This window comes from Tursiops truncatus, chromosome 10 (assembly GCF_011762595.2).
Source record: "Tursiops truncatus isolate mTurTru1 chromosome 10, mTurTru1.mat.Y, whole genome shotgun sequence".
Lineage (NCBI taxonomy): Eukaryota > Metazoa > Chordata > Mammalia > Artiodactyla > Delphinidae > Tursiops > Tursiops truncatus.
Genome location: NC_047043.1, coordinates 22,744,910 through 22,768,759, shown reverse-complemented (window position 1 = coordinate 22,768,759; position 23,850 = coordinate 22,744,910). Strand labels below are relative to the sequence as shown.

Below are 23,850 nucleotides of genomic sequence, written 5' to 3'. Positions count from 1 at the left end.
CACCGCCCCGCCCACCGCCATCTTTACTTCCCCTGCCGCGCCCCCGGGTCCCTAGGGGGATCGCACCGCCCCCCTCCACCACCACCGCCCCCCACCCACCGCCCCCCACCCACCACCGCCCCCCACCCACCACCATCCCGGCAGCCGGCCCGGGGACCCCGTTCTTTTTGCCAGACCAGCTGTCACTTAGCAACGCCACTCATCCCATCCGCGCCTCCCACGGCAGCGGGTGCCATAGCAACGCATTTTTCTTAGGCCTAGTGTCTCACTCTCCAACCCTTTAGCCCCTCAGTGGGAACACTGGTGCATCGGGCACAGGGGGGCACAAGTGATCATCACATAATGGCACAACTGCTCATCCCAGGTGGCTTCTGGTCCCAAGAGTGCACTGATCAGACTGGCTCAAGCCTGACCACTCCTCTCCCCACAGCAGCACCCACTGCCCCGCAATCCTCATAGCATTCATCTGAAATGCAGCCCAGAGACAGGATACAGCTTTATTGTGGAAAAACCCAGTTGGCACAGGTCTGGAACAGTAGCAGAATGTATAGCCTATCTATTGACAACATATAGGGGCTGGGGCTTCCGATACACGTCTGCACTGCCCTCCCTCAGCCTCAGATGTATTTATCCCTTTCACCAACAATCATTTCCTTTCTCTGGCCCTGGGCCTGCCACTGGCCACAATGTAGACAGCTCTTCAGGATGAAATACTGTGTAAGGGACCCTCCCGGCTCCCTTCCTAGTCTACAGCTCCTACAGAGCAGTCTGGGGGCCCGCCTGCTCAGTGGAGGAGGCTTCAACTGCGGCTGTGAGGGGCACCTTGGGCATTGACTCAGGTGGAGGGCCACTTTCTTCTCGGAGATGACCCTGGTAGAGCCGACGAAGGCGGGACAGCTCTCTCTCTGGTGGTTGTTTCCAGTTGTACCATGGGTACCAGGGGTCACCTGAAACCAGAGTGGGCGCTGGCGGAGTGACACTCACAGCTCCATGAGAGGTACTGAAGTCAGGGTCCCGGGGTTCAACCTGGGGAATGTGGTAACTGAGGAGACCTGGGGGATTAAAAAAAAGAGAATGCCAGGGAAGGGAGGACAGGTACTTCAGATTAAGACAGATAATAAGAAAAATGACATATAAAGGGAGGGAGGGACCAGTCAGAGCCACTGGGTTCATTTATGCATGTGGTATGCTGCACAGAAGCAACTGGCCAAGGGGGCAAGTGTGGGCTGACGTGCTGCCCAGACTCTTGCCTGCCAAGCTGTGCAGGCCTGTGCCAGGGCTATGAAGCTGCATCTGCCCTAACATAGGGGTACCTTTTCCTAATTTGTGCAAAAGTGTCATGGAGCCCAGGGTCAGAAATTTATACAAAGCTCCTATGATTTAGACATGGCGTTGGGGCAACATTTATAAAATAAGAAGGCAGAGAAAGAGGAAGAAAAAGAGGACAGGGCAACGACAAGATAAGAGACTCAGGAGAGGAAACAAGGGACAGTGGAGTGATGAAAGAAGATTCTTTGGAAGAACATGAGTGCTACCTTCTCAGATAGGTGGGAACGTTTATATCCACCCTCCAGCCCTAAGTCACCTTCCTTATGCCTAACAAAACTGCGCTGTGCCCCTTCTCATTCTTACCATGATCCCTGGCTTTCTGGATGGCCTGGGTCAACTTCTTGTGTTGCTTCATACAGACCCCTGTGAAAAAAGGTAACTCAGAGATCATTTTATAAGTCACAGTAAATGAAGAACATAACTGCTTCTACATGGTGATAGAGGCTTAGATTTGGAAGACCTAGCTCTACCTGATGACCCCATTCCCCTGACCCCTCGGCAAGGCTTGGTTTCCCCTTCTGCCCAGTGGGAAGAACCTTCTCTCTCTCTCTGCGAACCAGGATGAAGACTTAGGAGGGTCTAGCCACTATAGAGAAGCCACTTAACAGTAAAGGTTTCAAGACAGGGAGCAGAACACAATTCAAAGGGCAAGTGTGGTTAGTTAAAGGGCTGAGTTGGACAATCCACAGAGAAAGATTCAATAAAGGAAGAATGGATTTCAGATCTGGGCAAGACGATCTGAGAAAGTAGCAAAATAGTCCCTTCAGCCTTTTACAGCCTGACTATAGAACTCTTCTTAAAACTCCTTGGGAATTCCCTGGTGGTCCAGTGGTTAGGGGCTCTGTGCTCTCACTGCCGCGAGCCCGGGTTCAATCCCTGGTTGGGAAACTAAAATCCCACAAGCCGTGTGGTGTGGCCAAAAAACCCCACAAAAAACCAAACTAAGCCAAAACAAAAACAAACTCCTTGACAAACCAAACTCCACCAATCATGCTACCACGCCACAAAAGGGTGGATTCCGATTATTCTTTGCAAATTTATCTTGCTTTGGAGCAGGGGTTGGCAAAATGTTCTCTGTACAGGGCCATATACTGGAGGCAATGTGGCATATGTTTTAGGCATATATTATAGTCTGTCTCAGCTCCTCAACTCTGCCACTGTAGCCTGGAAGGAGTTGTAGACAATATGAAAATAAATGAACATGACAGTGAGCCAGATTTGGCCTGTGACTATAGTTAGGGAATAGATATAATCTTGAATTGGTGAGCTTACGCCAAATTTGGGAAATCTAACTGAATTGTCAATGGAATAAAAGGTCAATTTATGAGAAAGCCTTCCGTAAAAGTGAAGAGACCCTATAGAAAGGAAACAATCAGCACCACTTACCTTTTAACAGTTCCATTTAGATAGTTTGCTTATACTGGTACTCGCCTGTATCTTCTGTTCACATGTAACTGTTTTAGCGTGTGAGTATCCCCATTAGGCCAAGATTTCCAAAAGGTTCCATCACATTTTTTAGGTCATTAGTACGAACCACCAAATAAATACCTGTTGTCTGTCTTAATAAATATATGAAGTGCTGTAAGGAAAAGCTATTCTGGTGGTGACAGGGATGATGGGCTGACCTGTATATGGAGCATGGAAGATGATACCCGTGTGGGCGCAGACAAACTGTTCCAAGAGCTTCACATTCTGTAGGAAAAAGTGGTGGAGAAACAAGAGAGAGGGGAGGGAAGGTAGCAAGACGATTAGAGACCAAAAGTGCACAATCCCTGCACACCCACACAAATGACCTTGACCCTTCTACATCTCCCCAGGTGCTACTTTCCTTCAGGTCCTGGTTTTAGCCCCATCCCTTTACTGAACACATCCTTGCAACCTTTTTCCCTTTCCTGGCCTTCCAACCATTTCACATACACATCCTACGTTTTGTCACTGAGACTCACATAGAATTATCTTCTGTAGGGGTTAGGTTCTAAAGTCAGTCCTTCATGCAACAAATTAGGGACAGTCTGTTGGAAAATCCCTGAAATCACCCAGAAAATGTAGTACGTGTTATAATGTACATTTACAAATTATTAACTTATATAAATGCATGGTATATGTAATGTATATGTTTACTAAAATCAATTTTAGAGATTTAATTATTAGAATGACTCCCAGCCAGTAATTAATCACAGGTGGTGAGACTCCCAAAGAGAAAGCAGGTATATCTGTGGAGTGGAATGGCAGGCAGAGTCAGCTGCACTCTTCAGTCTGTAATCTTTCTCTCTCCCTTAGTCATGCAATTTGTTATAAACTGTATACAAATGATTATAGCCTTTTTTTGGTAACCAATTATACACAGCTGAAATTGAGAAGTATCTTCTGGACTCCTCTACAACCTGTATCAGAAGGAGCCTGAGAGCAGTCAGACACCCCCATCTGCTGACTGACTGACCCCTGAATGCCCTCTGACTTCTCTGACGACCAGCCATTCAGCTTCTGCCCTAATACCTTGTAATACTGCAAGCTCGGAAGGGCACTTTTCCATTATCATCTTTATAAGGTTTTTGAATACTTTAAGGAATAAGTTCTGTCCTTATCACAATGAAGGTTTTTTGAAAAAATAACTAGATTATACCTTGCTTCATGTATCTGCCCTCCAGCCCCAAGTCTCAGCATGCCACCAAACATCAACATGACAACGAAATAAAGAAAATCTCCGGAAAAAACTAGTCCAATCTACTTGCTAACAACTGTGATTGATATAAATAAACCTTTGGGCATTGCCCTCACATTAGAAACAAGCATTTCTCTTGCCAAATTAGACTGTAAATTTCATAGACAAGGGATGAAACTTTTTAGTAAAACCCTTAGTAGAGCGCAAAAGGCTGGAAGGAGGAATGTTTTTATATTACCAGAAAGTCAATACAAAATGGACTTTAGGGGCACCAGGATATGAAGAGCGGGGCACCTAAGGTAATCTCTTTAGCATTGCAAAAAAGGCTCCAAGTCTTTATCCTAGAGAAAAGATTCTCCTTACCCTAAAGTCAACGTGCAACTTCTGATCCCGGCAGATGGGGCAGGGATTCCCAGCAATTTTATTTCCACGCTGTAGAGAGAAGAAACTGGCAGGTGAAGCTGTTCAAAGCCCTGTCAGAAAGAGTGCTGCTGGGGACTTCCCTGGTGGTGCAGTGGTTAAGAATCCGCCTGCCAATGCAGGGGGACACGGGTTCGAGCCCTGGTCTGGGAAGATCCCACTTGATGCCGAGGAACTAAGCTCGTGCACCACAACTACTGAGCCTGCGCTCTAGAGTCCGTGCTCCACAACAAGAGAAGCCACTGCAACAAAGAGTAGCCCCTGCTCCCTGCAACGAGGGAAAGCCCGCATGCAGCAACGAAGACCCAATGCAGCCAAAAATAAAAAAAAATAATTAAAAAAAAAAAAGTGCTGCTGCCGCTGTCACTATGGCCTCCAGCCCCACTCCACATCCACGTGCCACACTCAGAAACTCACAATACATGTCTTTCGAGTCCGCTGTGGGGGTATTCCACCTTTGTGGTTGCGACGGTAGTCAGTCCAGACAGGGCGAGAACCATAGCGGTTCTGGTATTCTGAAATGAAAGACCATACAAGTTTGGGTGGTGGTGATGGGCGGGTCTCTGTCCACTTATTTCAGACCTCACTTGACCCTCCCCTTCCCCATTTAGAAGTACCTTCTGAGTCCAGATATTTCCAGGGTTCATCCTTATAAGGGGAAACGGGAAGTGGGAGCAAAGAATCGTCCTCAGCGGGGGCTTTGGTGCAAAGAGTCTGGAGGGGAACCTATAAAAGGAGGGGCAGAGGCGAAATGAGACAATGAGTTCAAGGACAAGACCTGATTGGTTTGCTGCCCACACTTCAGGGAGAAAGGGGAAGGCACGCCCACTGTGTAAATGAAATACAGCAGGAATATGCTGTATATGGGAGTAGCATTTTGTGGGAGATTAAGTTTACATCAACAACGACTATCCCTACCTCCAACTGGATCTTGAAAGAAAAGGTAACATTAGAAGATAAACTACTAGCACAGGTGACTGGGAAGCAAATTTATTTGAAAAGACAACTCAAAAACCTGGCACGTATAAGGCATTCATGCTTTCTGGGATGAACTCAGTCTACTGGAGGAAAAGGGAGAATGTCCATCTTCTTGGAATTAAGACGTGTGGCAGGAAGGGGATGCAAAGGACACGCGAGTCTCCAACTCGATCCAATCCAATCACTCAGTTGCCCAGCCTTCTAAGAAGTTGAAGGTCAACATTCCATATGGCAGAACAAACTTAAGTCCTAACACTACCTCTAAAGCTACCAGGCCTGTAGTTAACTCTGTGGTGACCCCTGTCACCAGTTTTCAGTCCCACTTTAGGGAGTGGCAGTTGGGCAAGCCTTCCCATCTCACCCTACCCCACCAAGAATCTGCCCTGCCCATAACCTCCAGGGTGGTGAGTACGTAGGCTGGAGGGAAAACTCAATCCAAAGTTAAGCTCTCATGTATGCTTTGATAAGAAACTGATTTAGTGAGATAAAGAGCCGAGTAACTGGTCCCAGGTCATGAGAATGTATCCTGGCTCTACTGGAAGATGGTAGGGCTGGTAGAAGCTAGTGTCCCTCAACCCAAGAACACTCCCTGGCATCGAAGATTTAGACACCACCTGTACAGTTAATACTTGGTTTGTGTATGGCCAAGAGATCCGTTCCACCGCCTAATTATTCAGCCGAGATGGAAACGGAAGAGGAGGACATCCAACCCTTGCTCTTTACTCTCGACTCGAGATTAGAAAACGTGCGCTGTACTGAGGAATGAGAAGGGAAGGAGGAGGGTGGTGGAAGCAAAGGGTTGCCTTGACAGCCAAGGCAGAAGCACTTGGGAAGGCCTCGGCTCCTGGATTCCCAGCAGTGGAGCGATGACCTCGAAAAGGTACAACCAAATCTGGCGTTGTACAAAATGTGCCCCAAGGAGTTACCTGAACTCCGTAGGCACCTCTGAAGGGCGAAATGCTAGGAAGGCGCCTCAGCAACACGTTCAATGTGGAGGCAGCCATCTTGACATACGCATAAAGCAGGAAAAGCGACTGCGCATGCTCCAGGAAATAGATTAGGGTAGGGCCAAGGACGACCCCGCAGTGCGGAAGGCGGCAGCGCATCTGCGTCAGGACGGAAGCGTGAAAGGGGAGCTGTAGGGAGAGGCCAATTTCAACTGCGTCACTATCGAATTCGGCCTCAAAATTGCATTTTTGCTGAACCAGCCAGTACGACTCTTAGATCGCATTCTTACAGTTTGTATTTTAAGCAATTTTGAAGTCGATTTTGACCGAGATCCTCTCACTGCGCATGCGCCGGTCCGATTCTACCAACCCTTGGTGAGAAATGATCTCGAGGGCGGAAGTGGTGGAAGCAGAGGAAAGGGAGGTGCTAGGCCGCTAGGTCAAGCGCACGCTTTCGGGGGCCAGGAAGGAGGCGGAAGAGGGTGCCCAGGGGAAGGGGCTGAGCGAAGGTTAAGGCAGGATAGCCAATCAGCTGGCGAGTTGTCTTATTGGTTGCCCAATGAATTCACGCCCCGCGCACAGTCTCTCGCCGCAAGGGCGTTTCACTAGCACGTTTGGGCGCGTTGGGCGGTGTCCGGATATAAAAGACTCAGCCCGAGCGGGCAGCCGCCATTCTGGGGTTCGTTTAGAGGTAAGTCTCGGCGTTTTGTTGGTTGGAGGGTAAAATTTTACTGGGACAGTTGGCCTAGGAAATGGGTTAGGCGAGGGCTCGGTTGAGAGCCGTGACTCTTTTTAAGCGGCTGTGTTCGGGATGGGACATGGAGGTGTTTGGGGACAACAAAGATTGTACTTTTGGGTGTTTAAGAGCAACCCATACTGATTATATCTTTCTCCCTTGTGTTCCTTTTATCCCAGGTTTGAATTTTCTCGGAGAAAGACGGGCCGGCCACGAGGAGAAAAGAAACAAGCCGCAGCAACATCTAAGCCCTTGAAAGGATCCTGAGAGAGGGGGGAAAGGGAAAACAGCAGCCACCAGCCCAACCACTTGTGTCTTCTGCCCCTTCCCACCTATCTTGCCCACCCCACCAGCCCACGCTGCCTGGGACTTGAAATCTGTGGCCGAAGGACCGTCACCACATAACTTCAAAAATAATCAACCACCCTCCCTTCCCAAACCCACCCAAATTCACTCATCCAGCGTTTACTTTTTTTAATCCACTCAGAACTTTTTTTCTACGACCCCCCCTCCCTGCATGGAGTTGGGTGGGGGGAAAATGAATACTGAGTTGGCCTTTATTTTTTTTAAGGAGACTTTTTGATCCAATGAGGCCCCCCAAATAATTGAGTTTTGGGTCCTGGTTGGTTGTTTTATTTTTTTTCTCCAAAATTTTAACCCCCTCCCCCCCTGAGCCCGAGGTGCTGACGTCGCAAAAAAATTGGATAGTAAGTGTCGAATTTTCAAAAACCAGCCTTGCAACAAGAAATCAACGTTTCCCTTTGTGAAACCAAAAATAATGAGAGGAAGAAATGAGACCGTAGAACAAATAGAGAACTGGAGAAGGACCGATCCGGTCACTTAATCTCCATTAAAAAGGGCCTTTGGGTCTAAACAGTGTTCTCTCTCCCCTACCACCTGCCTCTTCCCTGCTCTGCTGCAGGCTAGGAGAGGGTGGAGGGAGGGCCCGCAACTTAAGATTTTGATGGTTAACCCTTGGTAATCCAGCCAATTTCCAGACTGCCAAAGCCATAAGTGTTTGCTTTTTATAAGGAGGTATGGTTACCTTCCTCTCGTTAGCAGCAGTCTTCAAAAGGGTTAATGAGCTCACATACAAAAGATGGTGGATTTTGTGGCCCAGAAGTCCCACTTCTTTGTGTGTGAGACAAGCAGGGCGCCTTTCAATTTGCCAGATTAATAAGCAATCTGTACATAAAGATTGCAGGGTAAGGAGATGGGCAGAGAGAAATAGGTGGCTATGACTTTTTAAATGATTGTTAACTCTCAATTTTAATGTAATTTGTTTGGGGTATATTTGTGTGGTTAATACAGGTGGCAATCTAGGAATAAAGATTGCAAGACACTTAATTCAGGGCAAAATATAATCTTAGTGCCAATACATACAAGATAATAGTTGGGGAGGTAAAGAATGTCTTGTAATTGTTGCAGATTGCGTAGGTTATTTAAAAGCAAAAAAAAGTGATTAACATTTTAATTTGATACTTTTTGGTGGGGGGAATACAGTTAAGTAGAGGGTGGAAAGGTTGGGGAAATGTGGAATTCAGGAGTATAATTTTAAAAGCCATTTAGTGCAATTGAATGCTAGCTTTCTAGAAGATTTGTGTCGTTAAAAGGAATTTTTTTCTTCCCTGCTTCAATATGGCGACTTTCTTTGTCCTTTTGTCTTCCAAGCGGCGTTGCAGGTTGTGTCTTGACCCATTTTTCTCCTGTCCTCCCACCTCAACCCTATTTGTTGAGAGGGGTCCAAGTCCTCCCCCCTTTCCCTTTATAGGGTGGATGGGGGTGTTCGACAGTAGCAGGTTGAACCTCAATTGCAAATTCAGTTCTTCCCCGCAGAAAATTGTTCTTTTTAATATTTTAATTGCTTTTATTTTCACACTGCTCTTATTCACAGTAGGTCAAAGACTATTCAGGATGGGGGCTGCTTTTTGTTTTTTGTTTTTTTTTACTAAAAGGTTTTTTAATGTAAAAAGCTACCGGCAGAGCCGGCATAGCTTTTTAAGTTTGAGTTCTCTTCTCCGTAACAAGATGGCGTCCCTGCCTTGTTGTTTTTCTCCCCCTTTTGCCATCCAGAGCTTAGGGCCGCCCTAGAAACTTGGTCAAGGGGGAGGAGCAGCATTGAAAGGTGATGTAATCAGCTTTCTTCCTCCTTTCTCCACCCTCTTCAAACTCCACCCCGAGCAGATGCCTTCTGGACTCTTGTGCACGCTGCTGCCAGACAGGAAAAGCCATTTTCCTTATTTTCTTTATAACCTTTTATAGCCGTTATCTTAAAAGGAAAAAAGCTTATAGGAATTAGGTCTTGAAGCTGTCCGTCTCCTTGGGCAGCTCTAGTTTTTGTATTTAACGATCCCGAGTCTGTTGCTTTTATTTTCACCTTCTTTCATCACTACTGCTTGGAATTTTTCCCCGCTTCAGTTGCCAGGGGTGGAAACCAGTCAAACAGCTGTACTTTAGGGCTGGAAGCTTTTGAGGGGAGTGTGTGTGAGCGTGTGTGTGTCTTATGTGTGTTGGGGGATACTGGAGGAAGACACAAGGACTTGTGAATGAGTAACTGGAATAGACAACTGGGGCCTAATGACACTGAAATGTGCCGTTTCTGCTCAGGAATCAGTCCTTGGGCCTCTTGGCATTCGGTCGCTTTGTATGATGAGAATCTGGGGGAGAGTGGGTACTTTAGGACTTTCTTCTAAATCGCCCTTATTCCCGCCTCTGGGTTTGGGGGTAAGCTCTTTGTGTTCAGTGCTGTATCACGTTCTCCAGTTGCTTAGCTCCTGTACATTGGTACTAGGATGAGAAGTGAATCTTTAGGAAAGGAGGCGGCAGTTGTAAACTCAAGGCAGGGGGATTCAAGCTACGGTTTCTGGTAAGCAAAACCTTTCTGGTATTACATTTCACAACCTTCATTTCTTTTTTCCAAAGAGCCACCCTTTTTGAATTTCTTTTTCCTTCCCTTCTGAAAGAAATTCCTTAAAAACAGTGGGGAAATAATGTCCTCTTCGTTTTTCCACTTGTGCAGTGCTGTAGCAATTGCATGTTTGAAAGCCATGCCCTACCTGAGGGTGGTATTGGGTGTCCTGTCCCTTTCTTACCTTTCTTCTTCCAACTTTTTCAAAATCAAATCTTTATCAGACTCTCCATATACTTTTCATTTTTTAAAGTCCTGCCGTGAAGCGTGAAGGTTCTAGGCAGAATTGGAAAGCCATTTTGTACAACTGTTCTGTGGTGACTTGGTGAGACTTTAGGGCTAATTTTCTACTGGGTATGGATTCTCAAACTATTACTTGTGGATTGGATGGGAGGGCCTCTTCCACATGTCCTACTGACCACAAGTTTTTTATCTTTTAAGCAGTTTGCCATGTGCCTCTGCAGCATACCTTCCTTGGGAGCTGAACGTTCTACCCACTGGGGTTCCTGAGCTCTAGTGAGCAGGGGATTATAATAAAGAAGATCTGCATTAACATGGGAGATGGGAAAAAAGGTCTTCTAGGGAAACCACATCCATCCAGAGAACGTCGGAGAACCTGATCCTTGTAGTTTGTGGCCACAGTTCTATCCTGGGATCCTGTCCTATGAGGGCAGGGGTGGGGGGTGACTTTACACCCTTATTGAAAGGCAAATAAGCGTTTGGGAAGGGCATGTGCTACCGGGTTTTGGAGTGATTTTGAGGGGGGGCGGCTTACTACTTGAAGAGAGGTGCGACCTTGTGAATCACCTGAGAGACATAATTCAGTCCACTCGAGTCAGACTAGGAAATGCCTCAATTACCGTGGAAAGGAAGGGGGGAACGTAAGCTACAAAGCACTTCATTTCCAGAAGTGCTAAGACCTCTAAGTGAAGGTAAACTTGGACGGACACCTTCCTCCTTTGTTAGAAGATTGTTGTGATTGTTTTTAAACTCGCCTAGAATTTTTGTCCTGAACCAATTCAGTTCTGTTTCATTGGTGATGGGTATGGAATAACTTTAGCCAAGCTAGATATTTTTCACCTTATTTATTTTGGAGGCAGGAGTTGGTGTCACTTCTGGACTTAATTTTATCTCTGGTAAGAGAAAATTCCCCGGTGCCTTGTGTCTGCACGTGTCTGCCAGCAACATGCTCCATAAGGAGAGCCCAGCTTTAGGACAAGGTGGAGATGACGCCAGGGGTTGCTTCCCCACCGCCACCCCGTATGTTCTGCCTTCAAGGAAATTAAAACATATCATGCCCTGGATTATTTTTGGTTTCAGAAAGCTTCCTTAAGCTTTCGTTCCAGGCTCCAGATATGTTAATGACAATTGGTCACTGCCCCTCTTTCCCTGGTAAAGTCATTTGCCTTTTCTCCTGTAGGGCTGTGCCGAGAATTTAGGCTCTTCATTCCTTTCCACTTGAGTGCCTTGGAACTTCTTTCTAAACGTAATGACTTCAAAATACGGAAATAGGTTGTAAAACACTTGGGGTCCTTAATTTTAAATGAGTGAAAACTAATTGCCTGGAGGAAGCCGTCATGAGAAAAACCCCTTACATCTTAAAACCACGTGATTGGTGCTTGTGAGACAAAATTTATAGTTTTGTTAATATATTTCCAGAATGTACATAATAGGAAAACTGCAGTGGAAAATGAATATTTAACATTTCTTCTGCTTTGTCTTCTAGTTTTCCTTGACTGTTAATGTCTTTTATTCTTGCTGCTTGTGAATGGGGAATTAAAAAGTTGTCCCTGGGTCCCATTCCCAGCAGAAGGCACTGGACAGAATTTAGCTGTGTACTCGCTGGTTTCTTTTCTCTCTGAAGATGGTTATTCTCTCTTGTCTGCTGCCCTCTTAAGCAAAGGAACATTTGAGCTCAGGTGACAAATTTTGTTTCTGAAGGAAGTAGGGGGAGCAGGCCTGTTGACTTAACTGGTAGGTGGGTATGCAAAAGGGACTTTTCCAAGGTGCTGTGTATTCAACTGGGTTTGAATCTGAGGGGCCAGCTGTATTTAGGGGACATTGGTTGGAAGTGAAGTTAGTTTAATTGAAAGCTTTTGGTCAAATTGCGTATATTTTCTTTAACTGATTATATATTTTATTATTTTGGATTCGCTCATTGCTGTTCCAGTCTCCAGCAAATGGGAAATCTATTTTGTGTATCCCTTTATTGTATTTCTGTCCTTACAGTGTCTATACTTCACTTTATAGTGTCTTACTACATGGGGAAAATTCCTTTATCCCCATGTCTGTGTCTCTGTGTATAAGAATCACCACACTTAAGTGGATTTGGCCTGTGGACTTCTAATTTATCTGGTATTGGACTTGAATGTTTTTTCCTCTGACCTTAGGTTCTACCTGTCCTCGTGGAGATTCCAGGGCAGCAGCAAAGCACAGTTAACCCAGACTTGCTCACCTCTCAGTATTTCTTACCTTACCTCCTCTCCCTGTATTCAACCCACAGGTTATGGTCTCAGGAACCAAGTTCCCCCCATGCCTCTGCCTCTTCTTGGCCTAGGTTGTTAGACCGTGTAAATGTAGAAATTTATTGACTTTTTTATTGTGAGAATTAAAAGGTTGAAAGTGTTATGCTTGTTTTTCTCTTTTGGCTTGAGAACAAATAGAACAAATAGAACTAATTAACATGATCTTATAAGGAACCTGTTTTCTGCAGAAAATATAATCATCTTTGTAAAACACTGATTTTTTCCCACCCTTCTGCCTGGCTCATGTGTTTCATCTCTGTACTAGATGCGGGATTCAGGAGGCTTTCTTGCCTGCTTCCTACCCAGTGTTCGTCTTATTTCCCAAATGTCGATATTACTAAGGTGGCTTTCTTTTCTGCTTCTCAGAAGCCAATGTTTAGAGGCATTGTGGATAAAAATCCTAATCAGAACCATATTGATTCTAAATTACCTCTCTCAAACTTCAGTTCTGGCCTAGAAATTGTTTCACGTGTCTCTGTCCCGTAACAGCTGTGTTCAGCTTTTAATTAACTCCTTTTCTAACCTAGTCTAAAGCAGCTACTTAAAATTAATGGCATTTTGCCAGCTTCTAGTTTTATTTGTTCCATTCTTTTTGGCTCCATGGTTTCTAATTTCAGGCTCTCCTTGGGGATCTTGGGTGGTGTTATGATTTAGGAGGGACTAGGAGTCAGATTCGCATCTTTGCTTTTGAAACCACAAACCAATCTTGCCCTTAACTTTGAAACAATAAAAACTCATGCAGGGTTTGGTTAATGAGTGACATTTTTTCAAGGCTTAGGAGGACCTGCTTGATTTTCTTTGCTCCATTTGTCTCTCTGGGAGCCACCCCTAACTCCCATAGGTGAGAGGTTCTGTTTTCAAGTTTTGTTTCCTCCTCTTTTCACCTACAACTTTAGAAGATTGTCTACTGGTGCAAGCAGAACATATCCTGCTACCTGTGGCAGTTGACTTTTTTTTTTTTTAAATAAGCAGGTTCTTATTAGTTATCCATTTTATACATATTGATGTATATATGTCAATCCCAATCTCCCAAGCGGTTGACTCTTCATGGGCTAAGATAGAAAGGAGTTGACTCTTGGAAGACAGCCCAACATCCATGACTGGCCCAGTTCTTATCAAGCTATAGGTTTGGTGTTTTTTTTTAAGCTCGATTCATTAGCAACTAAGGGGAAATGGGACCTGATAAGCAAAAATGACTTGGAGAGTTGAGTGTTTGTTTTGGGAATGTGAATCTTAGCTCTGATACAATCTGGTGAAGTTCAGCTGTCCTGGGAAGGATGTAACTGAGAGCGAGAGGAGAGGTGCTGCCTCAGTCCTCCAGTCTGACTGTCGTCCCCTTCAGTCACATATTAACACAGTGCTTCACTTGCCAGGGCTGTTTTCTCAGTAGGGACAATTGTCTGTGTTGATTTTTCTTACCTAGATAATGGTGAGTGCAGTTGAATGTAGATTAAATAATCACTAATAATTTGTCAGAGATAGAATTTATTAGAGGGCAACTGCGGCTGTCCTTGCCACCCATTTATTCTGTGGGTTTGTTTTATCCTCTTATCTTAGAAAACCTCGATCATGGGTTCGGGTCCCATAGATCCCAAAGAGCTTCTCAAGGGCCTGGATAGCTTCCTTAACCGAGACGGGGAAGTCAAGAGTGTGGATGGGATTTCGAAGATCTTCAGGTGAGTCTGTACCCTTTGAATTCGTTGTGAGTGGAGAATATTTTGTGTTGTAATATGACTGTAATTAAGGTAGATAGCAAAAAGTGTTCCCTAAGAGGAATGGGAGTCAGTGGAATAGGATTCAAATCCAATTATGTTAGAACTAGTGATAGGAAAAGATGACCCCTTGGTCCCCGGTCATTACGGCATCTGGATATTTGGAGATCCACAGTCCCAAGGGAAGGAAGGAAGCAAGCAGGAGTGTCAGGTGACAGGATTCTTACTGTTTTGGGTTGCATTCTGCATGCTCCAAATGTCATTTTCCTTCAGGGATCCTCAAGTTTTCCAGGAGAAAGCGAGTGACTAAGCCAGTCCGAAGAGATGGTAGTTGAAGGCTAGGGCTCTTCACCTGGAAGCAGAATCAAATGTGTCCTGTGGGTTAGAGAAGCAGTGACACTTAAAACTCCTCAGATCGGAGACTTCAGTGCATCTCCTCCATTGTGTTCCATCCCTCTGGGTGTTTCCACATCAATCCTGATCCACCCCATCCTCCTAGGGGCCTGTGTGATCCCCCCACACTGTAGCGAAGTCCCAAGTCATCAGGGATCTCGAGGTACTCCCGCAGATTAGAGACGTCTGCTCAAAGAAGAGGTGCTTTCGGGCTGCTTCATTTCTAACCTTGACTTATCTCTTACAGTCTGATGAAGGAAGCACGAAAGATGGTGAGTCGATGCACTTACTTGAACATTCTCCTGCAGACCCGTTCACCAGAAATATTGGTCAAGTAAGTGGGGACCTGGGTGGCTGGGTACTTAGAAGGCGGGGGGAGGTGAGGCACGGGGTTCCTGGGTTATTGCTGGGGGACTAGGAGGGTGGGGTATACTCCCAAGACCCAGGAAGGGCATCACAGAGCCTCCTCCCTGCCTGCAGGTTTATTGATGTTGGTGGTTACAAGCTTCTTAACAATTGGCTGACATATTCAAAGACAACCAACAACATTCCCCTCTTGCAGCAAATTCTACTGACCCTGCAGCACCTACCACTCACTGTTGACCATCTCAAGCAGGTACCTTCAGTCCTTACAACCCTGGTTCTTCCTTTTTAGTTTAGGCTAACAGATGAAAAACTCATATTGACTCTGATGTGGCTACAGTCTTGGGCCTGTGAGGTAGAATGGTAGAAAAAAATAGGAGTTTGGAATCAAGATTTGGTTCAAATTTATGTCCTTTAATAGGTGTGTGACGTGGGGCACTTATATATCTGAGCCTCAGTTTTTTCATTTGTAAAATGGGAATGGTTGAACCTACCTAAATGGGTTGTTTTAAGGAGTAAGACTACGTCTCCAAGGGCTTTGTAAGAGAGAAGGTCTATCTCAGTGTTAGTGGCTGTTAAGAGGTTGTGCGTTTGTGGGAGTGGTTAGCTCTGAGTGGGCTGCTTTTCCTTCTGGCACTTACCATCCTGCTGCTCCCTTCCTTTCGTAGAACAACACAGCCAAACTGGTGAAGCAGCTGAGCAAGTCAAGTGAGGATGAAGGTAGGGGCCAGTCCTTTCCTCTGTGTCCTGGGCCTTCTTCCGTTACTTCCACTCAGTTACCTTCATTTCTTAAGATCTCTTGGTGTAAAAGCCATACACTTAAAATTCTTTGGGGGAAATAGTGTCATCCTAGAATGTCTTGTCATCATTTACTTCTGTTTCTCTAAATATGCTCAATAAATAGAGCATATTCTGGGACCCTCAATGTCTATTTTCCTAACAACAGGTATGCTCGTTCTACCAATAAACACCCTGCTGTAGGGCATGGGCAGAATCCTGACTCCTGGAGTATATCATAGCTTTGATAGCAACAGATTCTTTCCTTTGCTAAGACAAAGGGTTTTGGAGCTCCTGGCAAGGGCCATACAGTTCTGGCTTGAAGACAAAGCCTGGCTCCAGAAAGTCACAGGCTTTTCTTTAGAGAAGAAAAAGGTTTATATCCAAGAGTTAACCCAAAAGTTTTACACCCAAGGCATAAACCAGTGAGCACAAGACACTGGTTTCCCGCAAGTGAGCAGCATTGTAGCAGAGCCGATCCCCGCTCTTTGTCTATGGGGAATGGTATGCTAGGTCCCTTTGGAAAGTTTAGCTAGAGGAGAAAACACGGGGAACATTTTCCAGGATAAAGGATCACGATTTTGTTTTAACTCACAGTATTGTTTAAGTGAAAAACATTCCCTAGCTTTCCGTTCTTTTAGTTGTATTAATTCTGTTTTTAGGTCCTTTTATATAATGAGCACTTCACTGTTTTTCTGACATCTCAGAGTAGCTTTGTAGGATAAACTGTAACACAGAAGATCCCATTAAATCATTGCCTATCTTTTGTTTCTTCACTGAGGTATATTGGTCCTTGTTCCAGCTGGCTTAATTGTGTTGCCGTCTTCGAGTATAGGTTTAATTATTATTCTGTGCTTCCTTTAGATACTGAAATTTGTACATTCCTTATTGACTGTAGTTAAGTTTACTGGACCATAGATAGTATCGATTGCTTCAAAGAGGTTTCAGGATATTCCCCCACTGGGCATTGGGGTTCATATTGCATTAGGTATAGGAGTTGGCAGTTGTGTGACTGTTTTAAAAAGTTAAGTTTTAATATTCTACAACAATTTCATTATTAAATCAGCCCATAGTGGAAATGTTGGCAAGAAGAGAGGTCCCGTAGATAGATTTTATTTGCCAAGTACAGAAGGAAAGAGCTACAAGTGCATTTTTCCATATATTTAGAAATAAATTCTGTTTTTTATCTTTATATTCTCTGACCATCTTTTTTCTCTAGATAAACTCTGCTTCCTTCATCCTAAATCGGTTTGTTTTTAAGTTCTTTTTTCACTCTTGCAACATTTAATTGATTCTTTTAAGAGCTGTCATCACTAGTGACATCCTAGGAAAAAAGTTTCCCTAGAAAATCTTTTTTTTACGAGGATCTAAATCTGCCTCCTTGAAATTTTTAAAATCTGGTAGCCCTTTGGATACTTGAACCCCTCTGCCTTTCTCCTTATTTTATTGTAATAAGTGGTTAAGGGAAGAGCATAGGCACTAGGTTCATTCTGCCATCTTCTAGTTTTGTAACTTTAATCTCCATGCTTCTGTGTCTTAAAGGGAGATTAAAAATGTTCAGGTTGTGGGCTTCCCTGGTGGCACAGTGGTTGAGAGTCCGCCTGCCGATGCAGGGGACACAGGTTCGTGCCCCAGTCCAGGAAGATCCCACATGCCGCAGAGCGGCTGGGCCCGTGAGCCATGGCTGCTGAGCCTGCGAGTCCGGAGCCTGTGCTCTGCAACGGGAGAGGCCACAACAGTGAGAGGCCCGCGTACCGCAAAAAAAAAAAAAAAAAGTTCAGGTTGTAATAACAATTACATGAGATGTATGCAAAGCACCTGGTGTAGTTTTTACAACATACTTTAATAAATGTTCCTTCTTTTTGCCCCCCCGCCCCACCCGGTGGCATCAGGGTTGAAAGTTATCTGAATAGAGGAAAATTCCATGATTCAGTGTATCTTACATTATTTAGGCATTTCCCCTTTCTCTCACCTGCAGAGCTCCGGAAATTGGCCTCAGTCCTTGTTAGCGACTGGATGGCTGTGATCCGCTCCCAGAGCAGTACCCAGCCTGCTGGTAAGCAGCTAGGCCCTTTATCCCTTGTATTTCTTTCTTTCCCACTGGGATGTGGCCTTCCGTGCCCCTAACCTGCTTTTTACCTCTGACTGACAGTCTTTCTCTTTATCTAAATAAAATCCTTTTCTGCTCTGTTTTTCCACAACAGAGAAAGATAAGAAGAAACGGAAAGAAGAGGGAAAGAGTCGAACCACCCCTCCTGAGCGACCGTTGACTGAGGTGAAGGCTGAGACTCGGGCTGAGGAGGCCCCGGAGAAGAAGAGGGAGAAGCCCAAGTCCCTCCGAACCACGGCGCCCAGTCACGCCAAGTTCCGCTCTACCGGTAAGGCTGCCGTCTGGCCTCTGGAGTGTCTGTGGGTAGGTGCACAGCCCGGGCCTTATGGTGGAAGAGTTGGACTTAATGGTACGATAAATCTGGAGAGTGGGTGGAGCATTGTGGGAGTTTATAGGGCTTGATGAAGGTTAAGGGAGGAAGAGTCAGGAGAGTGTGGAGTGAGTCCAGCCCCAACACCATGTCTTCTCCCCCAGGACTAGAGCTGGAGACCCCGTCTTTGGTGCCTGTGAAGAAGAATGCCAGTGCAGTGGTGGTTTCTGACAAGTACAACCTTAAACCCATCCCCCTCAAGCGTCAGAGGTATGGACCATGTTCTTGGTTTTTGAATGGGTTGGGTCTGTGGACATGAAGGGAAAAGAGGGGGCAAGTCAGGTGTTGTTGACCAGTCCCTTTCTAACAGTTCCACAGCCGCCCCAGGAGATGCTGCACCCCCTGCAGAGAAGAAATACAAGCCACTCAACACAACACCCAATGCCACCAAAGAGATCAAAGTGAAGATCATCCCGCCACAGCGTGAGTCTAAAGTGGGGGGATGTGCTTTGAACTGAGAGCAAACTTTTTTCATGGAAATGAAGCGTTTTCCTCCATTTTCATCTGGTTTCTTGGTGTCCTTTAATGTTTACTCCCCTGGAACTCCCTTCCTAGGAGTCCTTGATAGGATTGCTTAGGAGTGATTTTAGAGATGAAGTAGGGAGGCGTGCTGTTCAGTGACTGGTGTGTGCGCTCCCAGCCGTCACGTTCATGGAGGCTGACTTTGTCACTTACCTGAGCTCTGATTCCTATCCAAAGCCACGCTTGCCTGCCTTTAAAAGAAAGATAGAATAATGACAAGGATTTCTTGTGTGAATCCTCCTACATATGCTTCCTGGTCACCTTGAGCTTATTGTGTCCAAAGTTGAGGCAGGGTCTCTATTGGCCAATTTTCTGCCCAGATTTTGTCTATAGGAATAGCATTATTAAGGAGGTCTGATGATTCCATTTTATGCTCTTTTCTTTTGTAGCTATGGAGGGCCTGGGCTTTCTGGATGCGCTCAATTCAGCCCCTGTTCCAGGCATCAAAATTAAGAAGAAGAAGAAGGTGCTGTCACCCACAGCTGCCAAGGTATGGGTGCTGTGCAGTAGGTGCCAGTGACCAGGTAGAAAAGGTACAGGTGAAGGAAGGGCCCAGCAGCTAGGATGCTCGGGGAGGACAAGAGTTGTGTCTCAGATGTAGACTGGTGGCAGAGTACTGTTAGAGACAGTCTTCCTTTATAGGAACTGTTAGGGGATCTTGCCAAGGACCCTGGACTAATTGCCTTGCCTTTCCTGTCAGCTCATTAACTTCTTTTTCTTTCACAATAGCCAAGCCCATTTGAAGGGAAAACGAGCACAGAACCGAGCACAGCCAAACCTTCTTCCCCAGAGCCAGCACCTCCTTCTGAGGCTATGGACACAGAACGTCCAGGGACCCCAGTTCCCCCTGTTGAAGTCCCAGAGCTCATGGATACTGGTAAGTCTAGAAACTGGTTCAGGTTTCGGGGTTTTCTGAAAGGAAGGATCTGCTCTGAAACTACTTGTTTACAGCCTCTTTGGAGCCAGGAGCTCTGGATGCAAAGCCAGTGGAGAGTCCCGGAGATCCTAGCCAGCTGACCCGGAAAGGCAGGAAGAGGAAAACTGTGACCTGGCCTGAGGAGGGCAAGCTGAGAGAGTATTTCTATTTTGAACTGGATGAAACTGAACGAGGTTAGAGATCCAGCTTCCTCTATAGTAGGTGGGGTATAGAGAGTTTAAAAAGGGCTTGGTTGGGCTTACCTTCCCTCTTGCTTTTTTTCTCCTTGGCAATAGTGAATGTGAATAAGATCAAGGACTTCGGAGAGGCAGCTAAGCGAGAGATACTGTCAGACCGACACGCGTTTGAGACGGCCCGGCGTCTGAGCCATGACAACATGGAGGAGAAGGTGCCCTGGGTGTGTCCCCGGCCCCTGGTGCTGCCCTCACCTCTTGTCACCCCTGGAAGCAACAGCCAGGAGCGGTACATCCAGGCTGAGCGGGAGAAGGGGATCCTTCAGGAGCTCTTCCTGAACAAGGAAAGGTGAGCAGAATGGGGTTCACTTCCTGAGGTATTGAGCCCTTGAGGGGAACGTGCCCTGGGGTAATTAGAAGGGGGGTGGGGGTTAGGAAGAAAATCAAGGGCTTGAATAAATAATTTGACTGTCACGCTTTTTTTTTCTATCGCCTGCTGCATTCCTGACAGTCCTCACGAGCCTGATCCTGAGCCCTATGAGCCTGTCCCCCCCAAACTCATCCCCCTAGATGAGGTGAGTTACGTGGTGATGGAGGCTGTGCTTGGCATTGATGCATCTTTCGTGGGAGACTGGCTCTTTATCCTTGTTGGTCCTGATTGTTCTGTCCTGTCATTTCAGGAATGTTCCATGGATGAGACCCCATATGTTGAGACCCTGGAGCCGGGGGGGACCTGTGGCTCACCCGATGGGGCAGGCGGTTCCAAGTTGCCTCCTGTTCTGGCCAATCTTATGGGAAGCATGGGTGCCGGGAAGAGCCCCCAGGGTCCTGGAGGAGGAGGCATCAATGTGCAGGAGATCCTCACCTCCATCATGGTACGAGCCTCCCTCTTCTTCCCCACTGTCTCCATTTCTCCTTACTCCCGTTCTGCTCTCCTTCCCACTTGCTTTCTCCTCGGGCTCTCCCTTCTCTGCCGGGTGTTACCCTTATTCTCTGTTGACCTTGTCCCTTAATGACCTTGCCTCACAGGGTAGCCCTAACAGTCATCCCTCAGAGGAACTGCTGAAGCAACCAGACTATTCAGACAAGATCAAGCAGATGCTGGGTAATCCTCAGGGCCAGCCCCGGGGCCTGGGCGAGGAGGCCTGCAGTGGAATTGGGGGAGCAGGGGTATTGCCACTAGGCGGCAAGACATGGGAGGGGAAGACTGGACAGAGGGCAGTGCTCTGCCAGGTTGGTCTGAGGGGGTCAGCTGGGCACACCTAAGCGGGAAGACGTCATGCCGCTCTTCTAGAATCGTCTTGCTGACTGCTTCACTCCTTTTTCATTAACAGTGCCTCATGGACTCTTAGGGCCTGGTCCCATAGCCAATGGTTTCCCACCGGGAGGCCCTGGGGGCCCAAAGGGCATGCAGCACTTCCCCCCTGGACCTGGCGGACCTATGCCAGGTAGGTGGTGAGTGAGAGGTTAGAATGGGTTTGTCTGCTTGACTTCGGCCTGCTAACTGTACAGGATTGACCAAAGCCGGGGGTTGGTTTGGGTTGGGAGATGGCGGTCCCTGGGTGCAACAGGTAGCTGATACTGTCTCTCTCCCTTTTTTTTCCCCCCAAAAGGTCCCCATGGAGGCCCTGGGGGCCCTGGTGGGCCAGTGGGTCCACGTCTCCTGGGTCCCCCACCCCCTCCCCGAGGGGGTGATCCCTTCTGGGATGGCCCAGGTGACCCCATGCGGGGTGGCCCGATGCGTGGGGGACCAGGTCCGGGGCCATACCATAGAGGCCGTGGTGGCCGAGGCGGGAGTGAACCACCTCCTCCTCCTCCTCCATTCCGAGGGGCCAGAGGAGGTCGCTCTGGAGGAGGACCTCCAAATGGAAGAGGGGGCCCTGGTGGGGGCATGGTCGGAGGTGGTGGGCATCGTCCCCATGAAGGCCCTGGTGGGGGCATGAGCAGTGGCAGCGGACATCGTCCCCATGAAGGCCCTGGCAGTGGCATGGGCGGTGGGCATCGCCCCCACGAAGGCCCTGGCGGCGGCATGGGTGGTGGCAGTGGCCATCGTCCTCATGAAGGCCCTGGTGGAGGAATGGGTGCTGGTGGTGGACATCGGCCCCATGAAGGCCCTGGACATGGGGGGCCCCACGGCCACCGGCCTCATGATGGCCCTGGTCACCGAGGCCATGACCATCGAGGGCCACCCCCTCATGAGCACCGTGGCCATGATGGCCCTGGCCATGGCGGAGGAGGCCACCGAGGGCATGATGGAGGCCACAGCCATGGAGGAGGTGAGGATGCTCCCTGTCCCCCATATGGCTCTTGGTGTCCCATTACAACTTTTTGGGGAACGTCACTACCCCGGGTCTGCCAGGCAGAACATGAGGTCACCCCGTTCCCAGCATGCATGGCAGTTCCTTCCTTTAGCCCTTCCCCCAGGTCCCTAAGACTAGGTCTCTCTGAAAGACAGTTCTCAGGATGCCTTGGACGGGTGGGATGAGGGTGGCATTGACCTCTTGGCCATTTCCTATCTAACTATTCCACCATCATTCCCACAGACATGTCAAATCGCCCTGTTTGTCGACATTTCATGATGAAGGGTAACTGCCGCTATGAGAACAACTGTGCCTTCTACCACCCGGGTGTCAATGGGCCCCCCCTGCCCTAGGGACCACCTGCCCACCCCACCCACACCCCTGTGGACTGCAGCCTTGCTCCTTCCACCCTTTTATGGCTTCTGTGAGGCCCATTTTCCCCTTTCCCCAGCTGATGAGGAGCCGGCCCCCTCAGTGCCCACCTGCCTGGGTTCTTGGGGGTTTTCGGATCACTGGTGCGCATTGATGTACATATTTTCCTCCAGTCTGGGGAGGAGAGAGACTGGACACATTCTGTACCCTGGACTGCTGAAGAGGAGACCGAGTTGGCTTCACTTTTTGAGGAGATTTGCCCTTTATGCCAAGCGCCTCTCCAGTATTACCCTTTATGCCTGAGAACCTAAAGCTGGTTATCCTGGAGAACACCTCTACTCTCCTCTTGTGGGTCCTCCACATGCACACAGAACTCTGACACGGGATCAGCTGCACTTATGAAATCATCCCAGCCAAGTTCATGCTTCCTCGTGGGGTGGGGAGATGGTAAAGGGGTATTGTGTATCCCACTGCACTGAGAGGACTCAATCAGGCTGGATTTGAGTTCTGGAACACATCATCCCCACTCCTCCCGACACAGGCTTTACATTGAGTCCTTTCTCAAGTAAGACGTTGCAATCTTCCGTGAACACCCAAGTTTGCATCATGGGTCTGCTAGGTTCAATGATGGCAAATCCACATCGGCATCCGGTGAAAAGTTTTAGCTGGCATAGGTGAGGCCATTGGTGGTGGTCCACCCTTGCCTGCAGCTCATTCTGGAAATTAAAACACTTCAGTGAGACCAGCTTTTCATCAACTGAAGCCCGGCGTGCTGGGCATGCCAGTCACACTACACGCACTGCCTCTGGGAGTTAGCGTGCTCCTGGCCCCCACCTGGAACCTTGTGGGTGTGAGGCCTCCAGCTCCCTCCCTTGCCCTGTCAGTCAGCCACCTCTGAATCCCCACCAGGTGCCTTCCTGGGTGGATTCGATGAGATGACCTGTCCTCTCCCAGCCCTCTCCTTCACCTGTCTCAGCATCAGTTGTTTTCTATGAAAACAGTGGATTGGTTGGGTTTTGTGCAGGGTCTTGGGTTAGAGCCACAATGGATTTGAGGATGAGTATTTTCTTTTTTCTTTTGGTTTTGTATATTTTGTACATTAATAATAAACAGTGGAAAGAGAAGTATTTAACCCCTGGTGTTCCTGGACTGTTTAAAAAGAAAAAAGCCATTATCAGCTGTTGTTGAAAGTTCATTAATACAAACCTTTGTGGAATGTGGCTTTCAACCCTTCGTTGGTGTTAAGTGAAATACTGGTGAAGGAGTACTTTGAATATAAAACGCCACAGCGCGGGAAGGCAGAGCGCACAGATCAC

The 23,850-nt window shown here is 47.3% G+C and overlaps 2 protein-coding genes across 11 annotated transcripts; one reads left to right on the top strand and one right to left on the bottom strand.

Annotated features, from left to right (window-relative positions):
* Positions 1 to 483: 483 nt before the first annotated feature.
* On the bottom strand, positions 484 to 6,451 carry MRPS18B (mitochondrial ribosomal protein S18B). The gene is made up of 7 exons (XM_004323679.4): positions 6,316 to 6,451; positions 5,029 to 5,137; positions 4,829 to 4,926; positions 4,355 to 4,423; positions 2,955 to 3,021; positions 1,633 to 1,692; positions 484 to 1,052 (listed from the first exon to the last, which is right to left on the bottom strand). The coding sequence occupies exons 1-7, from the start codon at positions 6,391 to 6,393 to the stop codon at positions 757 to 759; spliced, it is 777 nt and encodes a 258-aa protein (XP_004323727.4). The 5' UTR covers positions 6,394 to 6,451; the 3' UTR covers positions 484 to 756.
* Positions 6,452 to 6,538: 87 nt separating this feature from the next.
* On the top strand, positions 6,539 to 23,666 carry PPP1R10 (protein phosphatase 1 regulatory subunit 10). Of its 10 annotated transcripts, XM_073810511.1 has the most exons (21): positions 6,539 to 6,711; positions 7,252 to 7,779; positions 14,063 to 14,181; positions 14,858 to 14,944; positions 15,091 to 15,226; positions 15,642 to 15,693; positions 17,729 to 17,806; positions 17,955 to 18,128; positions 18,335 to 18,440; positions 18,541 to 18,653; positions 19,142 to 19,242; positions 19,482 to 19,629; positions 19,704 to 19,862; positions 19,965 to 20,211; positions 20,374 to 20,437; positions 20,543 to 20,737; positions 20,892 to 20,967; positions 21,197 to 21,310; positions 21,476 to 22,138; positions 22,406 to 22,447; positions 22,708 to 23,666. In XM_073810511.1, exons 3-21 carry the CDS (start codon positions 14,075 to 14,077, stop codon positions 22,752 to 22,754), a joined length of 2,709 nt encoding a protein of 902 aa, XP_073666612.1. In that variant the 5' UTR covers positions 6,539 to 6,711; positions 7,252 to 7,779; positions 14,063 to 14,074; the 3' UTR covers positions 22,755 to 23,666. The 10 variants fall into 10 exon arrangements, with proteins under 10 accessions (XP_073666612.1, XP_033719827.1, XP_033719822.1 ...); XM_033863936.2 differs by having other exon boundaries at positions 14,858 to 14,882; positions 15,173 to 15,226; positions 22,406 to 23,666; XM_033863931.2 differs by having other exon boundaries at positions 6,541 to 6,711; positions 22,406 to 23,666.
* Positions 23,667 to 23,850: the final 184 nt, after the last annotated feature.